The 22,538-nt window shown below is 57.3% G+C and overlaps 1 protein-coding gene across 1 annotated transcript; it reads right to left on the minus strand.

Moving 5' to 3' along the window:
- Positions 1–1,441: 1,441 nt before the first annotated feature.
- LOC125638247 (integrin alpha-D) lies at positions 1,442–21,388 on the minus strand. The gene is made up of 30 exons (XM_048853754.2): positions 21,268–21,388; positions 20,896–21,010; positions 20,642–20,745; positions 20,273–20,337; positions 19,308–19,422; positions 19,022–19,152; positions 18,508–18,653; positions 17,970–18,123; positions 17,014–17,164; positions 16,565–16,638; positions 16,113–16,242; positions 15,809–15,957; positions 14,769–14,909; positions 14,261–14,467; positions 10,120–10,250; positions 9,689–9,846; positions 9,382–9,536; positions 9,086–9,217; positions 6,823–6,896; positions 6,335–6,476; positions 6,056–6,169; positions 5,861–5,940; positions 4,023–4,106; positions 3,779–3,857; positions 3,429–3,536; positions 3,111–3,194; positions 2,822–2,935; positions 2,515–2,607; positions 2,227–2,337; positions 1,442–2,059 (listed from the first exon to the last, which is right to left on the minus strand). The coding sequence occupies exons 1-30, from the start codon at positions 21,302–21,304 to the stop codon at positions 1,940–1,942; spliced, it is 3,498 nt and encodes a 1,165-aa protein (XP_048709711.2). The 5' UTR covers positions 21,305–21,388; the 3' UTR covers positions 1,442–1,939.
- Positions 21,389–22,538: the final 1,150 nt, after the last annotated feature.

The raw sequence follows: 22,538 nt of genomic DNA on the forward strand, positions 1-22,538 counted from the left end.
CTGTGACAGCCCCCTTACCAAACCGCTCTGGGAAATAGCCAGGCTCAGAGCTCATTGGTTTTAACCCTCTAATTCTCCAGCACGTAGGGAAGTTCCAAACGGGAAAGAACCACGGAAATCCACAGCCTCCTCCCTCTGCTCTCAGACCCCTGGCCCCTGCCCCATCAAGCCGAACCTCCCTATCTTGCTGGATCAGACCTAGCGGCCCACCCTGCCTCTGACACTGCCCGCCCTCAGGAAGGCGCGAGAACCCTGCGGTGGACACTTTGGGGATCAGCCACCCCGGGGGGAAATTTCTGCAGAGAATTGTTTTCATCGCTTCGTAGCTGTTCCGGCTGGACGACGGGCTCTAGTCTGACCTGCTGTAGAGAACAGGCTGGAGGATTTCACCCGGCCCCCCTGTATGGATCAAAGCGTTTGGCTAAAGCACCCTCCAGTCTGGATTTGAAACCAGCGAGAGACGGAGAATCTATCGCTTCTTTTGGCAATTTGTCCGAAGGGTTAATCACCCTCACTGTGAAAAAGGGGGGCCTTATTTCTGGTAGGCGCTTGCCAGGCTTCAGCTTCCAGCCGTCCGTTCTTGTTCTGCATTTCTCTGCGAGAGTAAAGAGCCCTGTGGTACCTGAACCTGTCTCCCTGGGGAGAGAATAATTGTCACAGACCCACACGGCTCGGTGCTCTCACACGGCTCTAGAACAGTCCCTGGGAGGAGCCCCTTAGTGCGTCAGCCCCCTTCGGGTCACGCTCTCTCACTGGGGTGAGCCCGTTGGCTTCCCCGCCTCCGGGGACCAAACTTTGGAGCCTGCAGCAGCCCTGCTTCAAACCGTGAGCTCTCTGGAGCGAGTTGGCCTGAGCTGGACACCGGAGGGAGACTTGTACCCCCAAAGGGAGCAAGGCCTCCCCACCTTCAGCATCCGCAGTGACTTTCAGCCAGCACTGTAAAAGCAGGCGGGTTCTTAGATGTCTGGAAAACAGCGTAGAAACCCTGTGGTTAGCACAGAGAGCAGAAAGTTACAGCATGGTCCATCTGGGTCGGTCCAGACTCGCCCTCTGAACCCTCTTTTGTCCCAAGCCAGAAGCGTCTCCTTCTTCCTCCAGCAGCCCACACTTAACAACCTCACCTGGCCCCTCCCTAGCTCTTTGTCCTCCAGCTGGTCACACCCGGCTGGCTTCCTGCGGAGGGTTTGGCCATCCCTGGTCGTTAGTTGCTAGGTATGAAATATTCGGGCAATTGGAGTGACCATTGCCTTCTCAGGCTCCACATGGGCAAGGGGGCCAGGCCAGCTATCAGTCACACCTGCAAAGAGTCTCTGCAAAGAGTAAAAACCGTTCCCCCCCACACCTAGTTAACCGTGCGCCACATAGGTGAAACTGAGGCACACACAATAGTCATCCAAAATATTATGAAAAATTCCCGCTTGGTCACAATAATACACGGCAATCACACCTCAATCTTTGTTTAATAAACTGAACACACTGAGCTCCTTAGCATCCATCGCTTTGCAAGAGGGTTCACGTCCCCTATTATTCTGATCTCGCATACCACAGACCTCTCATCCGCTAGGGATAGAACCTAGGAGTCCTGTCTCCCAGCTTCCCCTGCCCGTTCCCACCACTAGACCCCAGTTCCTTACTGGAGCCAGAGATAGAACCAGCTCTAACCCTCTAGGCCCCACTCCCCTTCCAGAGCTGGGGATAGAACCCAGGAGTCCTGTCTCCCAGCTTCCCCCGTCCGCTCTAACCACTAGACCCCACTCCCCTCCCAGAGCTGGGGAGAGAATTCATGAGTCCAGACTCCCAGCCCCACATGGTTGTTATAGGGCTATGTTCTGAGTGCAAGTAGGTCATCAGAATGCAGATCCAGAGCAGTCCATGGGGGGCGGATGTGCGGGAAGGCAGAAGCAGAGCATTCTGGGGCGGGGCAGGGCAGGGGGGGCTATTATTTGGGGAGGTTGGGGCTGAGGCAGACATTGGCAGAGTTGCTCTGGTCCAGCCTGGCCCCAGCACCATCCCTCGCGTCCTCCATCATCTTCTTGTACTGGCGCTTGAAGAAGTTGAGCTGGTAGGAGACAGAGGGGAGAGATAGTGAGAAGCAGATGGACAGACTCACGTTGTGGGTCAGGAGGATGGGGTGTGGGACCCTCTCCCTGCCCCCACCCAGCTGGGAGAGCCACAGGCCCCGACCCCAGGGTGGTGGGGGAGGGGTCCAAGCCCTGCCCCACTCACCTTGTAGAGGGCTGCGGTGATGAGAGCCAGCAGGACCAGGCCCCCCACGCTGCTGCCCATGATGATGGGCAAGTAGTTATAGACCTCGGAGCGCTCCACCAACGTCTGCACCTGGGGCAGAGGAGCTGTGAGATGGGGACCCAGGAGTCGGGGCACCATCACCCGCCCCTGCTCTAAATCCCCAGACCCCACTTCCTCCCAGAGCAGGGACAGGACCCAGGAGTCCTGGCTCCCAGCTCTAATCACTACCCAATGCTCTCTCTATCCCGGGCACAGTCACTCTGGTACCTGGCGCTGGACGAATCCCTCCTTCTGGGTGTATTTCTTCTCCTCGTATTCAATCCGGGCCTCGCTCACCAGACTCACTTTCTGCTGCTGAGTCTGGAACAGAGAAATTCACTGTCCCTGACCAGAAATGACACAAACCAGCCCGGAGCATCACCCCAGAGGGACCCAGAGCAATTTACAGGCTGTTCACATAGGAGCAATCCCTTGCCCAGCACTGAGATGCAGCCACCTCTGGGGAGGGGCTCAGGGGCTGTTCACATGGGGGGATCTCTTGCCTGGGGCCAGGAGGCAAAGGCAGCTCTCGTACCTGGGAGACCCACTGGAAGCTGACGTTCCCTTTGATCATAAACTCCAGCGGCTGCTGCAATTCCAGGGAGGCGATTCTGCACCGGATCTTCTTACAGGTGGCCACAGAGCAGTCCTGGGGCGGAAGGATATCGCTGGGTGAGGCAGGGGGCATGCAGGGGCTCAGCATGGCCATGAGGGTCTGGGTCTGTTTATAGCAGGGGTCCCTCCCCCAGCTCAGCCCCCCACTCGCTGTCTGTGTTAGTGCGGAGGGGAAGGGGCTGCTGGGACCCGCACCAGCCTGTACTCACCAGCAGGGGGCGCTCGCTCATCTGCTTCACAAAGTCCTTCGAACCCGGCGTTTCAGCCTCACTGGTGCACTGAGCCAGCTGGGGCTGGGGAGGGAGAGAGACACGGTGTTAACGGGGGCGGGAAGGGGACCCGGGGCCTTTCCCCTCTATGGGGCACTGGCTCTAATCCGGCCCTAGGACAGGGGACTGGCTGGTTTAGGGGGTGGGGACAGGGTGTGTTTCCCCCGTAAGCAGCCTGTCCCAGCAGGGGACGCTGTAGGGCCGAGCAGGCATCACTGGGCCCATCTCACACACACAAGGGCAGGGAGAGGCAGGTACCTTGGAGGGGACGACCTCAGAGGCGTCCCACACCCGGACCCCGCTCAGCTCCACGGGGAACTGGAACGTGACCGAGATGGGGACGCTTCGCTGCCGCAGGTTCTTGACCTGAAAGAAACAGACTCGCTACAGGGCACTGCAGGAAGAGAACCCAGGAGATCTGATCCCCAGCCCCCGCTCTGTCACTCAGACCCCACTCCCCTGCCAGAGCTGGGGATAGAACCCAGGAGTCCTGGCTCCCTGCTCACCCCCACCCCTCTGTGCTCTAACCCACTAGATCCCATTCAACCACTTCCACTCCCTCCCTCTTGCCCCATCTCCCCCCTCGCACTCTGTGCCGCCAGCCTCACCTCGTACCCATGTGTCACTGGCATACTTGTCCCTGCCTCCTCGGCGGAGAAGTTGACGTACTTGGTGGACTCCTCGAGGCTGGGGGAGGAAAAGGACGGAAGGGACAAGGGATAGGAGTGGGTGAGAGTAATGAAGAGTGACAGGGGGGTGTCATGTCCAGAAGGGGGCGCTGTGCTGCAGGGAGCAGGGGGCTCAGTTTGGGGTGCTCTCCAACCTGTCCCCTCTGTCTCCACACGGACCAACCTGGTGAGGATGAGGAAGATGCCGTACTTGACCGGCAGCTCCGCCCGGTGAATCATGCGCTCGGTGATGGGGCCGCCATTGTCACTGGGGGGAGGGGAGGGCAAAGGGGAGAGATGTGAAGAGAAACAGCCAAGTAACTTTGCAGGGAGAATGCACCAGAGTTCACTGCCCCGCACGAACTACCCGTGCCCTGCACCCTAAGTCACTGTATCGCGCCATACATCACAACTCTGGGTTACACACCACTGTCCTGCACTGCAATATATGTCACTGCAGAACGCCATATTCCATTGCACTGCACCAGACACCAGTGATTCTCAAACCAGGGCCGCCGCTTGTCCAGGGAAAGCCCCTGGCGGGCCGGGCCCGTTTGTTTACCCGCCGCGTCTGCAGGTTCGGCCGATCGCGGCTCCCACCGGCAGGGCCGCCCAGAGGATTCAGGGGGCCTCGGGTCTTCGGCGGCGGGGGCCCTTCTGCTCCGGGTCTTCCGGGCACTTCGCCGAAGACATGGAGCGGAAGGACCCCTTGCCGCCGAAGACCCGGAGCGGAAGAAGCGCCGGCGGGTCCTTCACTCCCCGTGTGTTCGGCGGCACCGAAGGACCCGCCGAATTGCCCCACTTGCCCCTCCTTCTGGGCGGCCCTGCCCACTGGCCACGGTTCACCGCTCCAGGCCAATGGGGGCTGCAGGAAGGGCACCCAGCACATCCCTCGGCCCGTGCCGCTTCCCGCAGCCCCCATTGGCCTGGAGCGGCGAACTGTGGTCACTGGGAGCCGTGATCGGCTGAACCTGCAGACGCGGCAAGTAAACAAACCGGCCCGGCCCGCCGGGGCTTTCCCTGAACAAGCGGCGGCCCTAGTTTGAGAACCACTGCCACACACCATTGCCCTGTCCTCCCGCATACATCACTGCACTGCACCATACTCCACTGGTCTGGGTTATGCATCACTGCACCACAGTGCAGCCTAGGTTGCAGCACTGCGCCATATGCCGCTGCCCTGCACCATACTCTGCTGCAGTGCACCAAATGCCACTGCTCTGGTTTATACCCCACTGCACCACCTTGCAGTCTACGTCAGTGAGCGGCACCATAATCCACTGCGCTGCAGTGCACCATATGCCAGTGCTGTGGATTATACAGCACTGCATCACCCTGCAGTTTCCATCACTGTACTGCAACATACTCCACTGCTTTGAGTATAGATCGCTGCACCACCCTGAAGTACTGGTAATTGTACTGTGCCACCCAGCCTTTCCCTGAGCGTACAGCATTGCACAATGCCTCTCAGCATGCGTCACTGCCCTGCACCACTGCACCCTGGCTGTCTGCCGTGGGGCAGTGTACTAGCTGGCATCATCAGCCCGCACGGTGCCTCATGCATTGGGCTGCATCACACTGCTCTGCCTGGCTTTATGGCATCTGCCACTCAGCAGTGCCACACATCACCGTGCTGCACTGCCTCCTAGGCCATTGAGCGGCTGTGCCCTCCATTCAATGGCACTGTGACTGGCATCACTGCCCTGCACGGCACTGCCCCCCACACCATTGCATTTCACTGCACAGGCATTGTGGAACTGCCATCGCACCATCCATCACTGCAATGCGCATGTATCACTGTATTGCACTGCAGCACACAGCACTGCCCTACACCTGACTGCATTTCACTGGACCATGCATCACTGCACTAACCTGCAGTCTGCACCAGGCACCACATACCATTGCCCTCCCCTACACATCAATAGACTGAACCATGCACCACACCCCACTGCACTGCCCTACACACCTAGCCCTCTGCACTGCCTCCCACACTGCCCTCTGTGGCCTGCATGCCCCCCTCACCTGCTGGTTTTGGCTGTGATCTGCAGACTGTCCCCCAGATCGGCTTTGGGGGAGACGTCAAAGGTGGCGATGAAAGTGGCCTGGAAAACACATGTGGGGTGAGAGAGAGCCAGGCTCAGGGCCTGGCAAACTGGCAGAGAAAGCAGGGGATGGGCAGTGACAGGCTACTGGGCTGAGGGGGGTGGGCAATCCTACCTTGGCCCCACTCCAGAAGATGGGGTGGTTGATGTGGCAGGTGCTGTTCCTCTGAGTCTGCTCCTCGGAGCCCACGGCCGAGCTGCACTTAATGACCATGGCCCTCCTGTTAGACTGAGCACAGGAAACCATCCAGTGAAAGACAGGGCCCACAGCACCCCCTGCTGAGCCCCTGCCCCCTGCAGCACAGCGCCCCCTGCTGAGCCCATGCCCGCCCTCTGCACCATCCCCTGTGTCCTGCCCTCCTTGTCGGCAGTGCTTGGAGGGTTTGGATGGTACCTGGAGCAGCAGGACCCGGCGGTAGGACAGCGCGGCCGGGTAGAAGAACCGCACCGTGGTGCTGTAGGAATTCTCCCCGCGGTTCTGGATGGAGACGGTGATGTTGAGTTTGGGGGTGACCCCCACCACCAGGGTGCTCAAGCTAAGGGAGAGACAAAGGGGTGAGCTTCCTCAGGGAGGGCAGTGCCCCAGCATCATTGCAAGCTTCCTCAAGACAGTGCCCAGCAGGGGAAACCAGTGCTGTGAGCGCCCTATAACAGTGCCCAGATGGGAACCCCACGCAGCCCCTAATGCCGCGCTGGGGCAGTGGTGCGAGCTTCTTATAAAAGGGCTGCCAGCTTCCTATATCGGTGCTCAGTGAGATGCCACGAGGAAATATGGGGAGATCCCCCGCTGGGTGTTGCAGATCTGAGGCCTGATTGAGCCGGACGGGTCCCACTGTGGAAGTTATCTGGGGGGAGGAGGGGGGAGGCAGGGGGAGGACTTACCCAGAGAAACTGAAGGAAATTTGTAGTTCATCAGTGCAGATGCTGTCAGTGCCACAGTCCTTCTCAAACGGGAGCTAGGGCGAGATCCCAGGGGAGGCGAGGAAGGGAGCAGGGGTCAGGGTGGTTAGGAGGGGACAGGAGCAAAACTCAGCCAGCGTCGTCACCCATCAGATAATCTCAGTCGTCACCACCGCCCGCAATACAGTCTGAAACAGCCTCACGAAGAACGCAACGGCTGCATTTGCCCCCCTACACTGTTACCTGCACCTTCGCATTCCCAACCCGCCACCAGCACCCGAACAGTCGGAACGGACAGCATCACCAGCACCCGAACAGTCGGAACGGACAGCGTCACCAGCACCCGAACAGTCGGAACGGACAGCGTCACCAGCACCGTCAACAGGTGCCCCACAGTCTCAACTGCAACCGGCATCAGCATCATCACAGTCTGAACTAACGCCACCGCCAGCGTTATAGAGGCAACAACCTCTGCCAACGTACCCCCCACTACGGTCTCCACCGTCACTTCCACCACCACCGCCTGTGATAAAGGAAAGAGGGGGGTGGGGGGGAAGCTCCCTTTTATGGACACCCAGCCAGCCAGTGGCGATAAACTCCCTCTTAGTAGCTGTTCTCTAATTGCTCTGCCTGTAAAGGGTTAGAAAGTCTCACTGTTATGCATAGGGAAAAGGAAGTGAGTGGCCACCTGGCCAAAAGAGCCAATGGGAAGGCTCGAACTTTTTAAAATGGAAACGACTCCCCTTTGGTCTGTCTGTTGTTGTTCTCCCAGGGAGAGGCAGACAGGACAGCAGTTAAGCTGTGAATAGCTTAGGCCAGGTATTAAAAACCATCAGTATCATACCTAGAAACTACTCATTTAAAACCCCAGATATGTAAGTGGATCAGGGAATGTCTAGGAAGACGCGATCAGGTTGATCCCTTTTATTTCTTTATGGCTTGTGGATTCCTCTGTGCTAACCCCAGGTGCTTTTGTTTTGCTGGTAACTTTTAAGCTGAACCTCAAGGAAGCGATTCTTGATGCTTAATTCTTGTAATTGCTCTTGTAAAAACTTGCAGTCACCTGAGTTCCCAGATGTGTTTTCTTTCTTTTTTTTATTAATAAAATTTACCTTTTTTAAGAGCAGAATTGGAATTTTGTATCTTAAGAGGTTAGTGCAGATGTTTAATTAGCCGGTGGCAACAGCTGATTTCCTTTTTTTCTTTCTCAGCGCTTCCCCGGAGACGGGGTGAAAGGGCTTGAGGGTACCCCACAAGGAGGAATTTCCCAAGTGCACCTTCCTGGGCTCTCAAAGGGGTTCTGCACTTGGGTGGGGGCAGCCTCTACCCAGCCAAGGTCAGAGAGAAGCAGTAACCTTGGAGTTTAATACCAGCCTGGAGTGGCCAGTATCCATTTTTAGAATCCTTGCGGGCCCCCACCTTCTGCACTCAAAGTGCCAGAGTGGGGAATCAGCCTTGACACCTCCCATACAGTGTCAACCAACACTGTCACGATGACATAACCACTACAACCTCAGCCAACAGTGTAACCAACACCATTACAATCTCACCAACCACCGCTACCAATAGAGTCTGAAACAACAGTTACCAACACAGCCACTGCAACTACAACTAACCTGGTAACTAATACAATTACAATCTCTACCATAATAGAGTCTCAATAGAGTCTGAAACAACAGTCACCAACCACTCACCCACAGCAACCACAAACTACACTGTCGCCAACACCACTCTAACCACCGCCACCCATCAGTATCTTCTGTACCAACACAGTAACTAACAACACAACCATTACGACCTCAGCCAACACTGTCACCGGTACAATCTCAACACAACCACCACCACAAATACGATCTGCACCCCTACAAGCAACAAAGCCACAACAACCTGAACCAATACTGCCACCAAGACCATTACAGTCTGAGCCAACATCACCCATACCATAATGACTACAACCTCAAACCATACTGTCACCGAGATCACTACAATCTGAACCAACCCCTCACAAACACAGCTACTTCAACCTCAGCGAACACTGTCACCGAAACCACTGCAGTCCTAACCAACAACATCACCAATAACACAACCAATGCAACCTCACCCAACGCTGTCACCCACATCACAATTTTACCCATCACCACAGAACATCCATTCAGGCTTCTCCAGCACTGCAACCACGCCCAGATCCACTACAACCAACGTTGATGCTGTCACAAACACCATTGCCCGGCTCTGGCAGCCTTACCACGCCTGAAGTCATCACGGTGGAGTCCTCGCTCAGGATGGGTCTGAGGCGATGGACAACGGCAATGGGCTCCCCCGTCAGGGTGTAGTTGAGGCGCAGGGTGATGGGGGTCAGGGTGTCCTCTGGGCAGAGCTGGGGAGACAGAGAGACATGACGGGCCCCTGAAGGGAAAGGGGGGCTGGGGGCTGGGTGGGACCCGGAGAGAGGTTTGTTCTCTGGGTGATTTGGGAGCGAGGGGCAGAGTGGGAGAGGCAGACACAGTAGGAGGGGAAGGGGTTAGGACCCCCCACACTCACAGGTAATGTTATCTGGTATGTCTCACATCTCGTCTCGATGCCGAGCTGCAGCTCCCCGCTCAGGACGGGGCCATTGGAGACGAAGGTGGCTCGGATCTTCGTCCGCCCGGGGTCCAGGGCCAGGCTGTACTGGATGGTGCTGGAGATCCTGTTGCCTACAGGGGAGGGGAAACGACGGACAGAGAGAGACTGAGAGCGGGACCATCAAGGGGAAATGGGACATGGGGGCCTTTCCCCCCTAGGGGGTGCTGGCTCCGATCCAGCCCCAGGAGACTGGCTGTCTTAGGGGGGAGGGGTTTGGTCAGACCTAGGCTGTCCATGGTGCCCTTAGTGATGGTGAAGCAGATATTTGCCCTGCTGGCCTCCGTGTTGAGCTGCTCCTGCCCCTGGCAGTGGAAGACTGAGGTTGGGATCCTGGGGGGCTGGAAACTGATGGAGACCCCGACTCTGAGCACCGGCCGAGACCTGCCATGGGAGGAATAGAACCGTCACCCAGCTGCTCCCTGCAATGGGGCCAGGCCCCTTCCCTCCCCTGAGCCTCCCACCCAGCACCCCAGGGAGATGGGATATGGACATGCAGCTCTGCTAGAGGAGATGCTGGGGGGCAGAGAAGGGAGCAGCAGAGCTGTCATTGTGCCATTCTCCAGCAGGGGGCAGCAGTCACACACACACACACACATGCACTGGTGCTGTCTGTGACTGCCATGTGGAGCAGCGCAAGGACACAGAGTAACTCACCTCAGCAGCAGGACCTGCCCTTGTGCCCCCACCGCGATGTCTGGCAGTCCGTCCCCCGTCAGGTCTGTCCCGCCACTGACGGCCTGGCCAAAGTAGTGCAGCCTGCTGGGAAACAGCGACCCCTCGATGCGCTGTGGGGCAGAGAGAGCAGTAAGGGGTGGGAAAGGGGTGGCTGTTCTGTACAATGGGCACTAGGGGGCAGCGGAGGGTGAGAGGTAGGAAAGGGGTGGCTGTTCTGTACAATGGGCACTAGGAGGCAGCGGAGGGTGAGGGGTGGGGAAGGGGCGGCTGTACTGTACAATGGGCACTAGGGGGCAGCGGAGGGTGAGGGATGGGAAAGGGGCGGCTGTTCTGTATAATGGGCACTAGGGGGCAGCAGAGGGTGAGAGGAGAGGAAGGGGCGGCTGTACTGGACAATGGGCAGTAGGAGGCAGCGGAGGGTGAGGGGTGCGAAAGGGGCGGCTGTGCTGTATAATGGGCACTAGGGGGCAACGGAGGGTGAGGAATGGGAAAGGGGCGGCTGTGCTGTATAATGGGCACTAGGGGGCAGCGGAGGGTGAGGGGTGGGAAAGGGGCGGCTGTGCTGTATAATGGGCACTAGGGGGCAGCGGAGGGTGAGGGATGGGAAAGGGGCGGCTGTACTGGACAATGGGCAGTAGGAGGCAGCGGAGGGTGAGGGGTGGGAAAGGGGTGGCTGTACTGTACAATGGGCAGTAGGAGGCAGCGGAGGGTGAGGGGTGCGAAAGGGGCGGCTGTGCTGTATAATGGGCACTAGGGGGCAACGGAGGGTGAGGAATGGGAAAGGGGCGGCTGTGCTGTATTATGGGCACTAGGGGGCAGCGGAGGGTGAGGGATGGGAAAGGGGCGGCTGTACTGGACAATGGGCAGTAGGAGGCAGCGGAGGGTGAGGGGTGGGAAAGGGGTGGCTGTACTGTACAATGGGCACTAGGAGGCAGCGGAGGGTGAGGGATGGGAAAGGGGCGGCTGTTCTGTATAATGGGCACTGGGGGGCAGCGGAGGGTGAGGGATGGGAAAGGGGCGGCTGTTCTGTATAATGGGCACTGGGGGGCAGCGGAGGGTGAGGGATGGGAAAGGGGCGGCTGTTCTGTATAATGGGCACTGGGGGGCAGCGGAGGGTGAGGGATGGGAAAGGGGCGGCTGTTCTGTATAATGGGCACTGGGGGGCAGCGGAGGGTGAGGGGTGGGAAAGGGGCGGCTGTTCTGTATAATGGGCACTAGGGGGCAGTGGAGGGTGAGGGATGGGAAAGGGGCGGCTGTTCTGTATAATGGGCACTAGGGGGCAGTGGAGGGTGAGGGATGGGAAAGGGGCGGCTGTTCTGTATAATGGGCACTGGGGGGCAGTGGAGGGTGAGGGATGGGAAAGGGGCGGCTGTACTGTATAATGGGCACTGGGGGGCAGCGGAGGGTGAGGGATGGGAAAGGGGCGGCTGTTCTGTATAATGGGCACTAGGGGGCAGTGGAGGGTGAGGGATGGGAAAGGGGCGGCTGTTCTGTATAATGGGCACTGGGGGGCAGTGGAGGGTGAGGGATGGGAAAGGGGCGGCTGTACTGTATAATGGGCACTGGGGGGCAGCGGAGGGTGAGGGGTGGGAAAGGGGCGGCTGTACTGTACAATGGGCACTAGGGGGCAGCGGAGGGTGAGGGATGGGAAAGGGGCGGCTGTTCTGTATAATGGGCACTGGGGGGCAGCGGAGGGTGAGGAATGGGAAAGGGGCAGCTGTACTGTATAATGGGCACTAGGGGGCAGTGGAGGGTGAGGAATGGGAAAGGGGCGGCTGTACTGTATAATGGGCACTAGGGGGCAGCGGAGGGTGAGGGATGGGAAAGGGGCGGCTGTACTGTATAATGGGCACTAGGGGGCAGTGGAGGGTGAGGAATGGGAAAGGGGCAGCTGTACTGTATAATGGGCACTAGGGGGCAGCGGAGGGTGAGAGGTGGGAAAGGGGCGGCTGTACTGTATAATGGGCACTAGGGGGCAGCGGAGGGTGAGAGGTGGGAAAGGGGCGGCTGTTCTGTATAATGGGCACTAGGGGGCAGTGGAGGGTGAGGGGTGGGAAAGGGGCGGCTGTACTGTATAATGGGCACTAGGGGGCAGCGGAGGGTGAGGGATCGGAAAGGGGCGGCTGTTCTGTATTATGGGCACTAGGGGGCAGCAGAGGGTGAGGGGTGGGAAAGGGGTGGCTGTACTGTACAATGGGCACTAGGGGGCAGCGGAGGGTGAGGGATGGGGAAGGGGTGGCTGTACTGTACAATGGGCACTAGGGGGCAGCTGAGGGTGAGGGATGGGAAAGGGGCGGCTGTTCTGTATAATGGGCACTGGGGGGCAGTGGAGGGTGAGGGATGAGAAAGGGGCGGCTGTACTGTATAATGGGCACTAGGAGGCAGTGGAGGGTGAGGGATGGGAAAGGGGCGGCTGTACTGTACAATGGGCACTAGGGGGCAGTGGAGGGTGAGGGATGGGAAAGGGGCGGCTGTACTGTACAATGGGCACTAGGAGGCAGTGGAGGGTGAGGGATGGGAAAGGGGCGGCTGTACTGTATAATGGGCACTAGGAGGCAGTGGAGGGTGAGGGATGGGAAAGGGGCGGCTGTACTGTATTATGGGCACTAGGAGGCAGTGGAGGGTGAGGGATGGGAAAGGGGCGGCTGTACTGTACAATGGGCACTAGGGGGCAGCAGAGGGTGAGGGATGGGGAAGGGGCGGCTGTTCTGTATTTTTTCTATTAATTTTGTATTGATTTTTTAAATCTATATATAGAAATACTAACCGAAATATACACAAATTATTCATAATACATAAATGTCTCAATATATTAACCATTTGACGTCTATCCTCAGCTATACTTTTAACATATAACTATATATTTTATTACTGGTTAAACTATTAATCAATTTCTTGCAATACATAATTTAGAAACAAATTTGGCTTATAAAATGCAGCTGGTTAAAGAAAAATTCTTAATATAAGATTAAAGAATAATTCAAAACAAGCAAAATTCAGAGGAGGGGGGATGGACATGGAAAGAGATGGAACTGGGGAGGAAGGGGCGGGGGAAGAATGGTTTTAATAGGATCATTCAGAGGAAAGCATCCCATATCTCGGAGAAGTTTTCTTGGATATTGCTATTACATAGATCATTCTTTCCAGGGTGGCCAAGCTTACAAGATCTATGATCCAACTTTTAATTGTTGGTCGCTTTTCGGATTGCCATTTGTGTATGACTAGTCTTTTAGCCACTGTTACTGCTCTGCTCAGACAAAGCAGATCGAGGGACGTGATTGCCAGCAGATCGAGGGACGTAATCATTCGCCTCTATTCAACATTGGTGAGGCCTCATCTGGAGTACTGTGTCCAGTTTTGGGCCCCACACTACAAGAAGGATGTGGAAAAATTGGAGAGAGTCCAGCGAAGGGCAACAAAAATGATTAGGGGTCTGGAACACATGACTTATGAGGAGAGGCTGAGGGAGCTGGGATTGTTTAGCCTGCAGAAGAGAAGAATGAGGGGGGATTTGATAGCTGCTTTCAACTACCTGAAAGGTGGATCCAAGGAGGATGGATCTAGACTATTCTCAGTGATAGCAGATGACAGGACAAGGAGTAATGGTCTCAAGTTGCAGTGGGGAAGATTTAGGTTGGATATTAGGAAAAACGTTTTCACAAGGAGGGTGGTGAAGCACTGGAATGGGTTACCTAGGGAGGTGGTGGAATCTCCTTCCTTAGAAGTTTTTAAGGTCAGGCTTGACAAAGCCCTGGCTGGGATGATTTAGTTGGGGATTGGTCCTGCTTTGAGCAGGGGGGTGGACTTGATGATCTCCTGAGGTCCCTTCCAACTCTGATATTCTATGATTCTATGAAAGTTTTTTCAGATTTATTCAACACAACTGGTAATACAATTTAATTTTTTTAGGAAAAATTAACTCTGCAATTCAGTTCTGCCCTAAACTTATGAGAATAGGAACATTCCCACAGCAGGGGCAGCTGTACTGTATAATGGGCGCTAGGGGGCAGCGGAGGGTGAGAGGTGGGAAAGGGGCTAATGGCCACAAGGGGCCCCTGGGGCCCCTGTAACAACCCTTCAGGACTGTGTGTTGACCCCACCTCACAGGGGCTGGGCTCACCTGTCTGTACTGGGGTCTGAGGCCTCTCTTTTCCCCATGGAAAATGTACAAGGCCCCGCGATTGTCATTCTCCATGGGAGCCCCAATGGCCACATCTCTCCATCCGTCCCCGCTGATGTCCCCGATTTCTGACATGCTGGCCCCGAAGCGCCCGAACGCCTGCCCCGTCTGCCCCTGCAGTGTTCTCCTACACCTCAGCGTCACCCCCTGCAGGCGAGATCCAAAGAAGCACATGGAAAATGGATCAGCATTCACTGTGAGGGTCGGTGTCCCCTACTGAGCCTCCCCATGCCTCTCCCAGCAACAGAGCATCCTCTAGTGCTGAACTGGGGACAGCATGCACTGCTAGGTGAGCGCACCCTCTACTGAGCCCCCCACCCTGCTCCCTGGAGCACAGTCTCAGGTATCACGGTGTTTATTTTCAAAATATCCCAGCCCCACAGCAGCCCAGGTAAAATGTGACTCCCAGGCTATCCATCTTTCCCGTGGCCCCGCTTGTCTCTCCTACCTGCTGGCTAAACGAGCAGATATAGACGCGCCCTCCATTCAGAGGTGTATAGTACGTGGGGGCTCCGATCAGAACCAGGTCCGTGTTCCCATCTCTGTTTAGGTCCACAGCGCACAGCGTACCCCCGAAATACGAGCCGACCTGGAGGGACAGAGAAGTCACTCCTCCATTTTAGTCACTTCCTCCTTCTTCTCCCACTGGGTCCCTCACTCCCCACCCTGCTGGGAGCAGGATTCAATCCCCATGTTCCTTCCATCCTCACCCTCACCCACCCTTTACACCCAGCAGGTGCTGCTCCTGCCGTCAGTTTTCTTTCTAAGTGGACGCACAGGCCGAGGTCGGCAGCCTCTTTCAAAGCTGCTGAATGCTCATTGTGATGCATTTCGTTTTCGAGGCCATGTTTGCACAAGTAGCCTTGATTCACTGAGCCACTCTGACTAAGTCACTGTTATAAATTCTGTTCAGCTGGAATGTACCGGCAGTTAGACCTTCGAGAAACGCGTGGCGTTAGTTGAGGGGCAAACAATCCTTTTCAGACACCGTGCATGTGATCAGCCATGTTTTAACCCTGTCTGAGTCTCTTCATAGTAGTCTTATGTGTTCTGTCTAAGGCCTGGTCTACACTAAACATTATAGCTACGTTTCTCGGGGGTGTGAAAATCCACCCCCCTGAACAACGTAATTAAAACTACCTAACCCCCAGTGTAGTCAGTGCTAGACAGAGGTGGGTTACCTATGCCAATGGGAGAAGCACTCCTGTTGGTGTAGGTAGCATCCTCACTGCCTCAGGGTTTTCAGTGTAGACAAACCGTAACTGAATGTAAGAGCAGTGGGATACTGGAGAGATGCTGACTGTCAGCTGCGGTGCAGTTCTCTAAACCAGTCAAATTTATCCCCTGCCTGAGTCTTTCTGATTGAATCGTTCCTGAAGGTGAAGCCAAACACATGGTGTCAAAACCTTACAGGCTTCCTCCAGTCCTGCACGAGTCCCCCACAACCACACCCACACATGCTCCACATTGTCTGTAATGCTCCCACACCTGCTCCCCCTGCAGATCCCATCTGGGTGTCCATTCCCCACCATTGGTATCCCGGCTGAACAGGACGACTTTGCCGGCGTGTTGATAGCGAGGGGCCCCGACCATGTAGCTGCTCTGCCCATTGGCTGTGATGAGCTGAGACGAATAACCTCAAAGGAAGAGAGGGACGTGGGGAGGTGAGATGGGAAACAGCCCTACAACAGTGCTGCACAGAACTTTCTCAGAACTGAGATGCAGCCACCTCTGGGGTGGGGCACGGGGGCTGTTTAAATAGGTAAGGGAAGCTCGGTGGGTTTGTTCTTACCGAGGTAAGCATCATTCATGTCAGTGGAGGTTCTGGATACGTTGATGAAGCTCGGCTGCCCGCTGCTCCCGTACAGGAATATCCCGCCGGACCAGTCATAGGCTCCCACCGCTCCCAGCACAGGCCCGTCCTAAACCGACAGGCACGGCAAAGGGGACTGATTACAGGGAATGGCCAGGACAGGGAATATTTAGGAGACCTCCTCACCATCTGCAAAACAGTGTGGCTTAGCATGGCACTGGGGACTGCCAGGGGAGACAGCGCCCCCGACTGAGGCCCCGGCTGGCAGGACAGCGCCACTCTCAGGCACTGCTCCTCCAGCTCTCTGGGCTAATAAAGGGCCATCTGCCTTTCAGGGACTAACCCAGCCTGATGCTACTTAGGCTGGAAGATCCATCAGGGCCCCAGGGCATGTCAGCGTGGGACACACCCCGGGGCCAGGCGTCACTCACAGGGGACAGCAAGGAGCTGAATCCTTCCTGGGACATCTCCAGCTGGAAGGAGCTGCCGCTCTGGGACTGGGTGCCTGGGGGGAGAGACAGACAGACAGATATAGGAAAGACCATCATAGATGATAAAGGCCCGATGTCCCATTTCCTGAGCCAGCCCTTCTCCCCACCTTGAGGCTGGATTGGACCCAGCACCCCCTTGAGAAAAGGACCCATGTCCCATTCCTCAACCCCTTGCGCCAGCCAGTCTCCTGTCCGGGGGCCCCCGGATGAGAAAGGTATCAGGGGCATTTCTGGAGATAAATCAGTAGATATATGTTGGATGGGAAAAGAGAGGATATTTGGGGCCTATTTGAGCTCTGGATTCCCAGCAGCTCCCTGTCCCATTTCCTGTCCTGAAAACCCACTTCTAGTGCCCCAGACCAGTGCGGCCCCTCCCCCATCTCTGGTACCTTCGATGGCAAAGATCTTCTCCTGCAGCTGATTCTGGATGCCCTGGAGGGCGTCAAAATTGTCCACCCGGAAGACATGCTCGTCAGTGGGCTCAGAGGCAATCTCCTGGAGCTCCCATTGGGCAGCAGCCCTGGAGAAGGCCTCGCCGACCTTCAAGGGATGGAGCAGAGTGCAGGGGAGACCAGGGCATCAGCATCAGTCACAGGCCAAGAGCCTGGGCGAATACCCTCCCGCCCCAAGCCCTGCTGGGGCCTCGAGAGACACGGTCAGCCAGCACCATGTGCGGCTCCGGGGTGTGGGCATGGGGTGCACTGGAGCTGTGCTGTGACAATCCACACTCTAAGGCCAATCATTGGTCCAATACTTCTTCCCCAATGGGATAGTAGATGCCGTGCACTAGCTGACATAAGGGTTGAGTGACAGGTCAGCTTGGGGAGGACCAGAGCCATTGTTTGAGCCCCAAGTGTGTGCAGAAAATGAAATAACAGTATTGAGAACAGGGTGATTTTGTCAAATCCTGGATCTGTGGGAGAATGTGTCCCAGCAACCCTTGGGTCAAGTCACCCCACATGTGGATCACTAACACTACCCTGCATCCCCTGGAAGCACACGAAACTTCAAGACCATTGGAGTGGGCATGTGGATTGGAGGGCAGTGAGAATATCCCACCTTTGACTAGACAACGTTTCGCAACCTGACCAATAGTGGACACAGGGAACAGCCTTTAACGAGATACAATCGGCTGCCGCTTGGTCTGGCAAGTGAAACTCCAGCTCTGCTATAGCACCATACCCTGGCTCAGTTACAACCTGGCTTCCGTTTGCCTCCCCGGCCTCTGTGCCGGTGCTCTCCCATGCTTGATTGTACTGCCCACTGCCCCTGCCTCCCACACCACCACCATGTCCCTGGACATGGGCTCAGATCCCTACTAGTTCTCCACACAGCCACGGCTCACCCCGATGGCGTAGCGGATGATCCCAGCTCTCTCAGCCTCGGGGATGGCATCTGAATAAGAAAGCGGGTCTTTGTATTTCTGCCCATCTGTGATCACAATGAGAATCTTGGTGGCCTCATCCCGAGCGCCTCTCCCAGAGGTGAACAGCTCCCGCCTGGAAAAGGGGGGGTGGGGAACGCCTGGGAGGATTATTGATATGTAATAACACGTAGCGCTCGTCCACTGCTTTGGCATTGCAGATCTCAAAGTCCTTCACAAAGGAGGTCAGTGTCATGTCCCCATTTTACTGATGGGGAAACTGAGACACCGGGAGGGGCTGTGACTTGCTTAAAGTCACAACACAACAGAGGCTCAGAGCTGGCAATCGAACCCCGGAGTCCTGGCTCCCAGCATCCCCACCCCACTCTAACCTACTAGTGCCCACTCGCCTCTCACAGCTGGGGTAGAACCCAGGAGTCCTGAGTCCCTATCCCTTAGCTTGCAGGTCCTTGCTGCCCATTCCCTGTGGAGTCAGCACGGGGAGCAGGGCAATACCTACACCACTTTCTGGATGGCAGTGGCAGTGTGCGTCGCTCCCGTGAGCTGTGTGACTGCCCTGACAAGGTCATCGGGGTCGCGACTCCTACTGTACTGGAAGAAGTCGAAGTGCTCTCTAAATCTGTGCGAGTACTGCATGAGGGCGAACTGCAGGAGGAGGCAGGGAAGAAGAGAGAAAAACAACCCCAGGGTGAAGGGTAAGAAAAGCAGGAGTCGGACTCAGTTAACGGCTGGGGCAGGCAGTCGGGATGTCGCTGGTTCTGCAGGAATTTTTTCCTGGTTTTGGATGCAAAATCCATTGCTGCTCCCTGCAGCACAGCGCCCCCTAGCGCCTCACTGGGGCACTGGGGTCAGCACTGACTGCGAGAGGAGTGCGCCCCTTACTGAGCCCCCAGCCCTGCTCCCTGCAGCACAGCGCCCCCTAGTGCCGCACTGGGGCACTGGGGTCAGCCGTGACTGGGAGTTCGCCCTCAGGCAGTACTCAGGGTAAGTAGGGTTCAGCTTCTGCCCGTTACCTGGGTATCGGTGCTGCGGAAACGCTTCATGATCTCAGAGATGAAAGTCTGCATCTTTCTGAAGTTTTCTGGTTTGATGCTGCCCGAGCCGTCGACGAGGAGCGCTATGTCTGTGGCACGCCTGGGGCACTCTGAGAGGGACAGGAAAGAAATACGTCCTAACTCAACTCCACCAACATGGAGAAAACTCAGTGGAAAGAGCTAGACCAGATCAAAGGGCCCATTTTGCCCGGTCCCCCCCCTCAATCGGTGGCCCCTTGGGGCTGCCCCTGGGGCTGCCCCATACCTGCCAGGGTGTCCGGGATGCGCTGAAGCTGCTGGAGGCTCTGGTCCAGGAGGAAGCAGTAGCCGTTGATGTACATGTTCTCCCCACAGGCCCGGTGCACCGTGGGGCCGCAAACCTGGGGCACGAGAGAGGGATGGGGTCACTGGGCACTCCCTGAGGAGAGCACTGGGGGTGAGGGGAGTCTGCTTCCCCCATGGATATGCAGGGAAAGTCCCCACCAGGGGAAGGATCCCCATGGGGCAAACAGGACTCCAGGACCCAGCACCTGCCTCCCAGAGAGGGGACAGGGGACATCACCTAGTTATCACGCTCCCTGCTACGGCCGTGCCCAGTCACTGTCCCCAGAGTGACATCGCCCAGTTACCCCCATCCTTCACAATGTCATCGCACAGTCTCTGTCCCCATGGCGATGTCACCCGGTCACCCCCCTCCCTCACAACATGACATCTCAGTCACTATCTTCATGGCGATGGTCTCCTCCTCCCTGCTGTTCCAGTGCACCGTTCTGGGTCCCACCATCCCCCAGACAAACATCACACCCTGGCTGTATTCACCCCGTTGTTATCTTGTTACCGTCTTCTGCACAAGGCCATGGCCCACCTATGCTAGTGGTTAGCACCTGCCTACGCATGCATTGTCATTCATCCCTCACCATGGTAACAATGCCATGTTCCGGTGACGGTGACGTCATCCGGTGGCCACTGTCACATCAGCTCTTGTTGTGGTAAGATCACCCGCTCCTGTGATATCAGCCCATCCCCTCCTGGTGACAGCAGCACACAGGCCCTCAAGTCCTGTGGTAACATGACCCATCTGGAGCGTGGTGGGTGCACAGTCATCCCGCTCCCATTGCTGGGGGGAGGAGAATCCCGTGGAATTCTGGGGGACAGGGGCAGAGACTGACCCAGCCCCTGGGCACAACCCCCAGACCGAGCCGCTTCCCCACCCCAAGGGGCGGTACCCACCAGAAGATTGGAGCCCCGGGCAGCCAGAGACAATCCGAGGGACATGTTCACGGCATCGGGGGGCCCTGAGAGGAGAAACACGCCAACACCAGGGTGAGAAACCTTGTCATTGGATATGTTTAGTCCTGCATATCTCTGAGTCATTTCGTACCCCCTCTCCTTTGTGCATCGCCCCCCACACACACTGGGGGGAAGTGATGGCAAATTGTTGCATAGAAATTAGAACCCAGGAGTCCTGATTCCCAGCCTCCCCTGCTCTAACCAGCTAGACCCTACTCCCCTCCCTGACCTGGGGACGGAACCCAGGTGTCCTAGCTCCCAGACCCCCTGTGCTAGCCCACTGGACCCCACAGCACAGGGTGCCCCTACTCTGGATGGGGATCTCCTGGCAGCGTCTGGAGCCTGGGTCGCACTTGTAGACTTTGCCGATTTCATTCACGTCTCCCATCTGCAGCGGGGCCCCGACAAGCAGGCTGTGGGGGAGAGAGCAGAGGGGGGCTCAGGGGATGCCCCGTCACCCCTGGATGGTGAGGCCCAGGCAGGGCAGCCCAGCCAGATGGACCTCTCGTGGGTGTATATGAGGCATGTTACTGGAGGGCTCTGGGCCTCTGTTCAGCCCTTACCCCCCAGCTCCGGCACTCCCGAACTGCACCACGCTCTGCCCGAACCCCCTGGCTGCCTCCTGGAAGGTGATGGGTCCCGCCACATCCACGCTGAATCCACGGCTCGGTACCAGCACTGCAGGGGTTAAACAGCCACATATTAGCTTTCCCCATTGAGAAGGGGCCGCTGGTGGGGGCTGAGGGGCCAGCCCCTCCTGGCTGTGGGACTGATTCCGAGCCCCCCGCTGTAACTCCCCTCCCCTCCCAGAGCTGGGGACAGAACCCAGGAGGCCTGAGAGCCCAGATGCTCCCATGCCCCTTCCCGAAGTTTAGGCAATGAGCTGGTGCACGCAGGGCCCCAGCTTTTCCCCACCTCACCGGCTGGCAACTCACCTGTGCCCAGGTAAATGAGCAGCCGCAAGGGGTGCATCCTGGGAAGCTGGAGGTGGGCTGACTGCTGGGAGCAGTGTCTTGGGAGGTTTGAGGGCACTGTTGAGGAAGCAGCTGAGTGCCGAGGAAAGAGAATTGATATCAGTGCCTTGCAAAGGGAGAGAGAGACCCGCCCTGGGGAGGGGACAGGACTCAGCTAAACTGAGTGAGACAGACACGTCACCGGCGACACTGACAGACACGGCCACGTACAAACTGCACTGAGCCAGACAGTCGCAGGGAGAGAAAGACAGACCCACACCTACACCAAGCGCTCGGCTGCAGGAGAAAGTCATTCATGACCAGGAATACATGTACACTGAGCGACAGCTAGAAGGTTACCCCTTTGATGCTGACGTAGGCAAAGTTTTTCCACCCAGCCGGCCCCTCGCCCTAATCCAGCCGGGCCCCTGGCCCCCCACACGCTGGGTGAGTTGAGTGCAGGGTCTCACCTCACTTGGCCCATATGCCGCTCCTAAACCAAGTGTAACCACTTGTAAACCACTGTTGTCCCCTTACGAAAGCTCGGGGGGGGGGGGGGAGAGTGGGAGGTTGGTTGGCTAGCTCCCAGTACCAAGAGAAAGGGGAGGGGTGGATGGGAAATCAGGACCCTGAGACTGACAGTCCCCAGGAACAACGGGCAGAGGCCAATGCTCCAGGTTAGCCTTATTGACGGGGGGCCAGGTTAATCAGGGAGTCAGGAGGGTCCCGTCCTCTGTGTGAGCTGGAATTGCCTGGGTCAGACAGAGTGGGGCTGAGCCAAGGAGAGAGCAGGGGCCCACGTTGATCTGGGGAGCAGAGCTGGGCCAGAGCCAGAGGGGCCAGAGAAGCAGCCCAGGGAGCTGAAGGCAGAGCAGCAGCATCAGGGCTGAGGCAGAGCGGTGGAGCTGGAGCTGGGGCTGGGGCTGGAGCAGTTCGGAGCCAGGTGCAGGGAGCAGCTGGGGAGAGAGAACCTGGGCAGCCGGTCCAGCGCAGGGAAATGCCCCCCAGGCAAGGTGCCCTGCAGGCCAGACTTGGAGGGGGATCATAACCGCGATGGGGCAGGGGCGACGCTGGGCAGAAGGGTCCTGCCACCTAGAGCCTGAGGGCGTGTGGCCACTGACAGCACAAGTGTCCGACCCACGGCATCCCTGTAGCACAGCCAGGGCCTGGGCAGGAGGCCTGGGACTTGTGAGGAACAGACTGTGAACTTCCCCTACCTTCCAGAGACGCTGGTTGTGGTGTCCCCATGCCCT

Source organism: Caretta caretta, chromosome 6 (genome assembly GCF_965140235.1).
Source record: "Caretta caretta isolate rCarCar2 chromosome 6, rCarCar1.hap1, whole genome shotgun sequence".
NCBI classification, from domain to species: Eukaryota; Metazoa; Chordata; order Testudines; family Cheloniidae; genus Caretta; species Caretta caretta.

Bases quoted from the DNA above. Each gene is read 5' to 3' on its own strand.
- LOC125638247 (XM_048853754.2), bottom strand. From the start codon at position 21,304: ATGCACCCCTTGCGGCTGCTCATTTACCTGGGCACAG. The intron at 3,195-3,428 runs GTACCTGCCTCT...CTCCCTCCCCAG, and splicing joins CTGAGGTCGTCCCCTCCAAG to CCCCAGCTGGCTCAGTGCAC. The intron at 2,338-2,514 runs GTACCAGAGTGA...CCTCTGCCCCAG, and splicing joins AGGGATTCGTCCAGCGCCAG to GTGCAGACGTTGGTGGAGCG.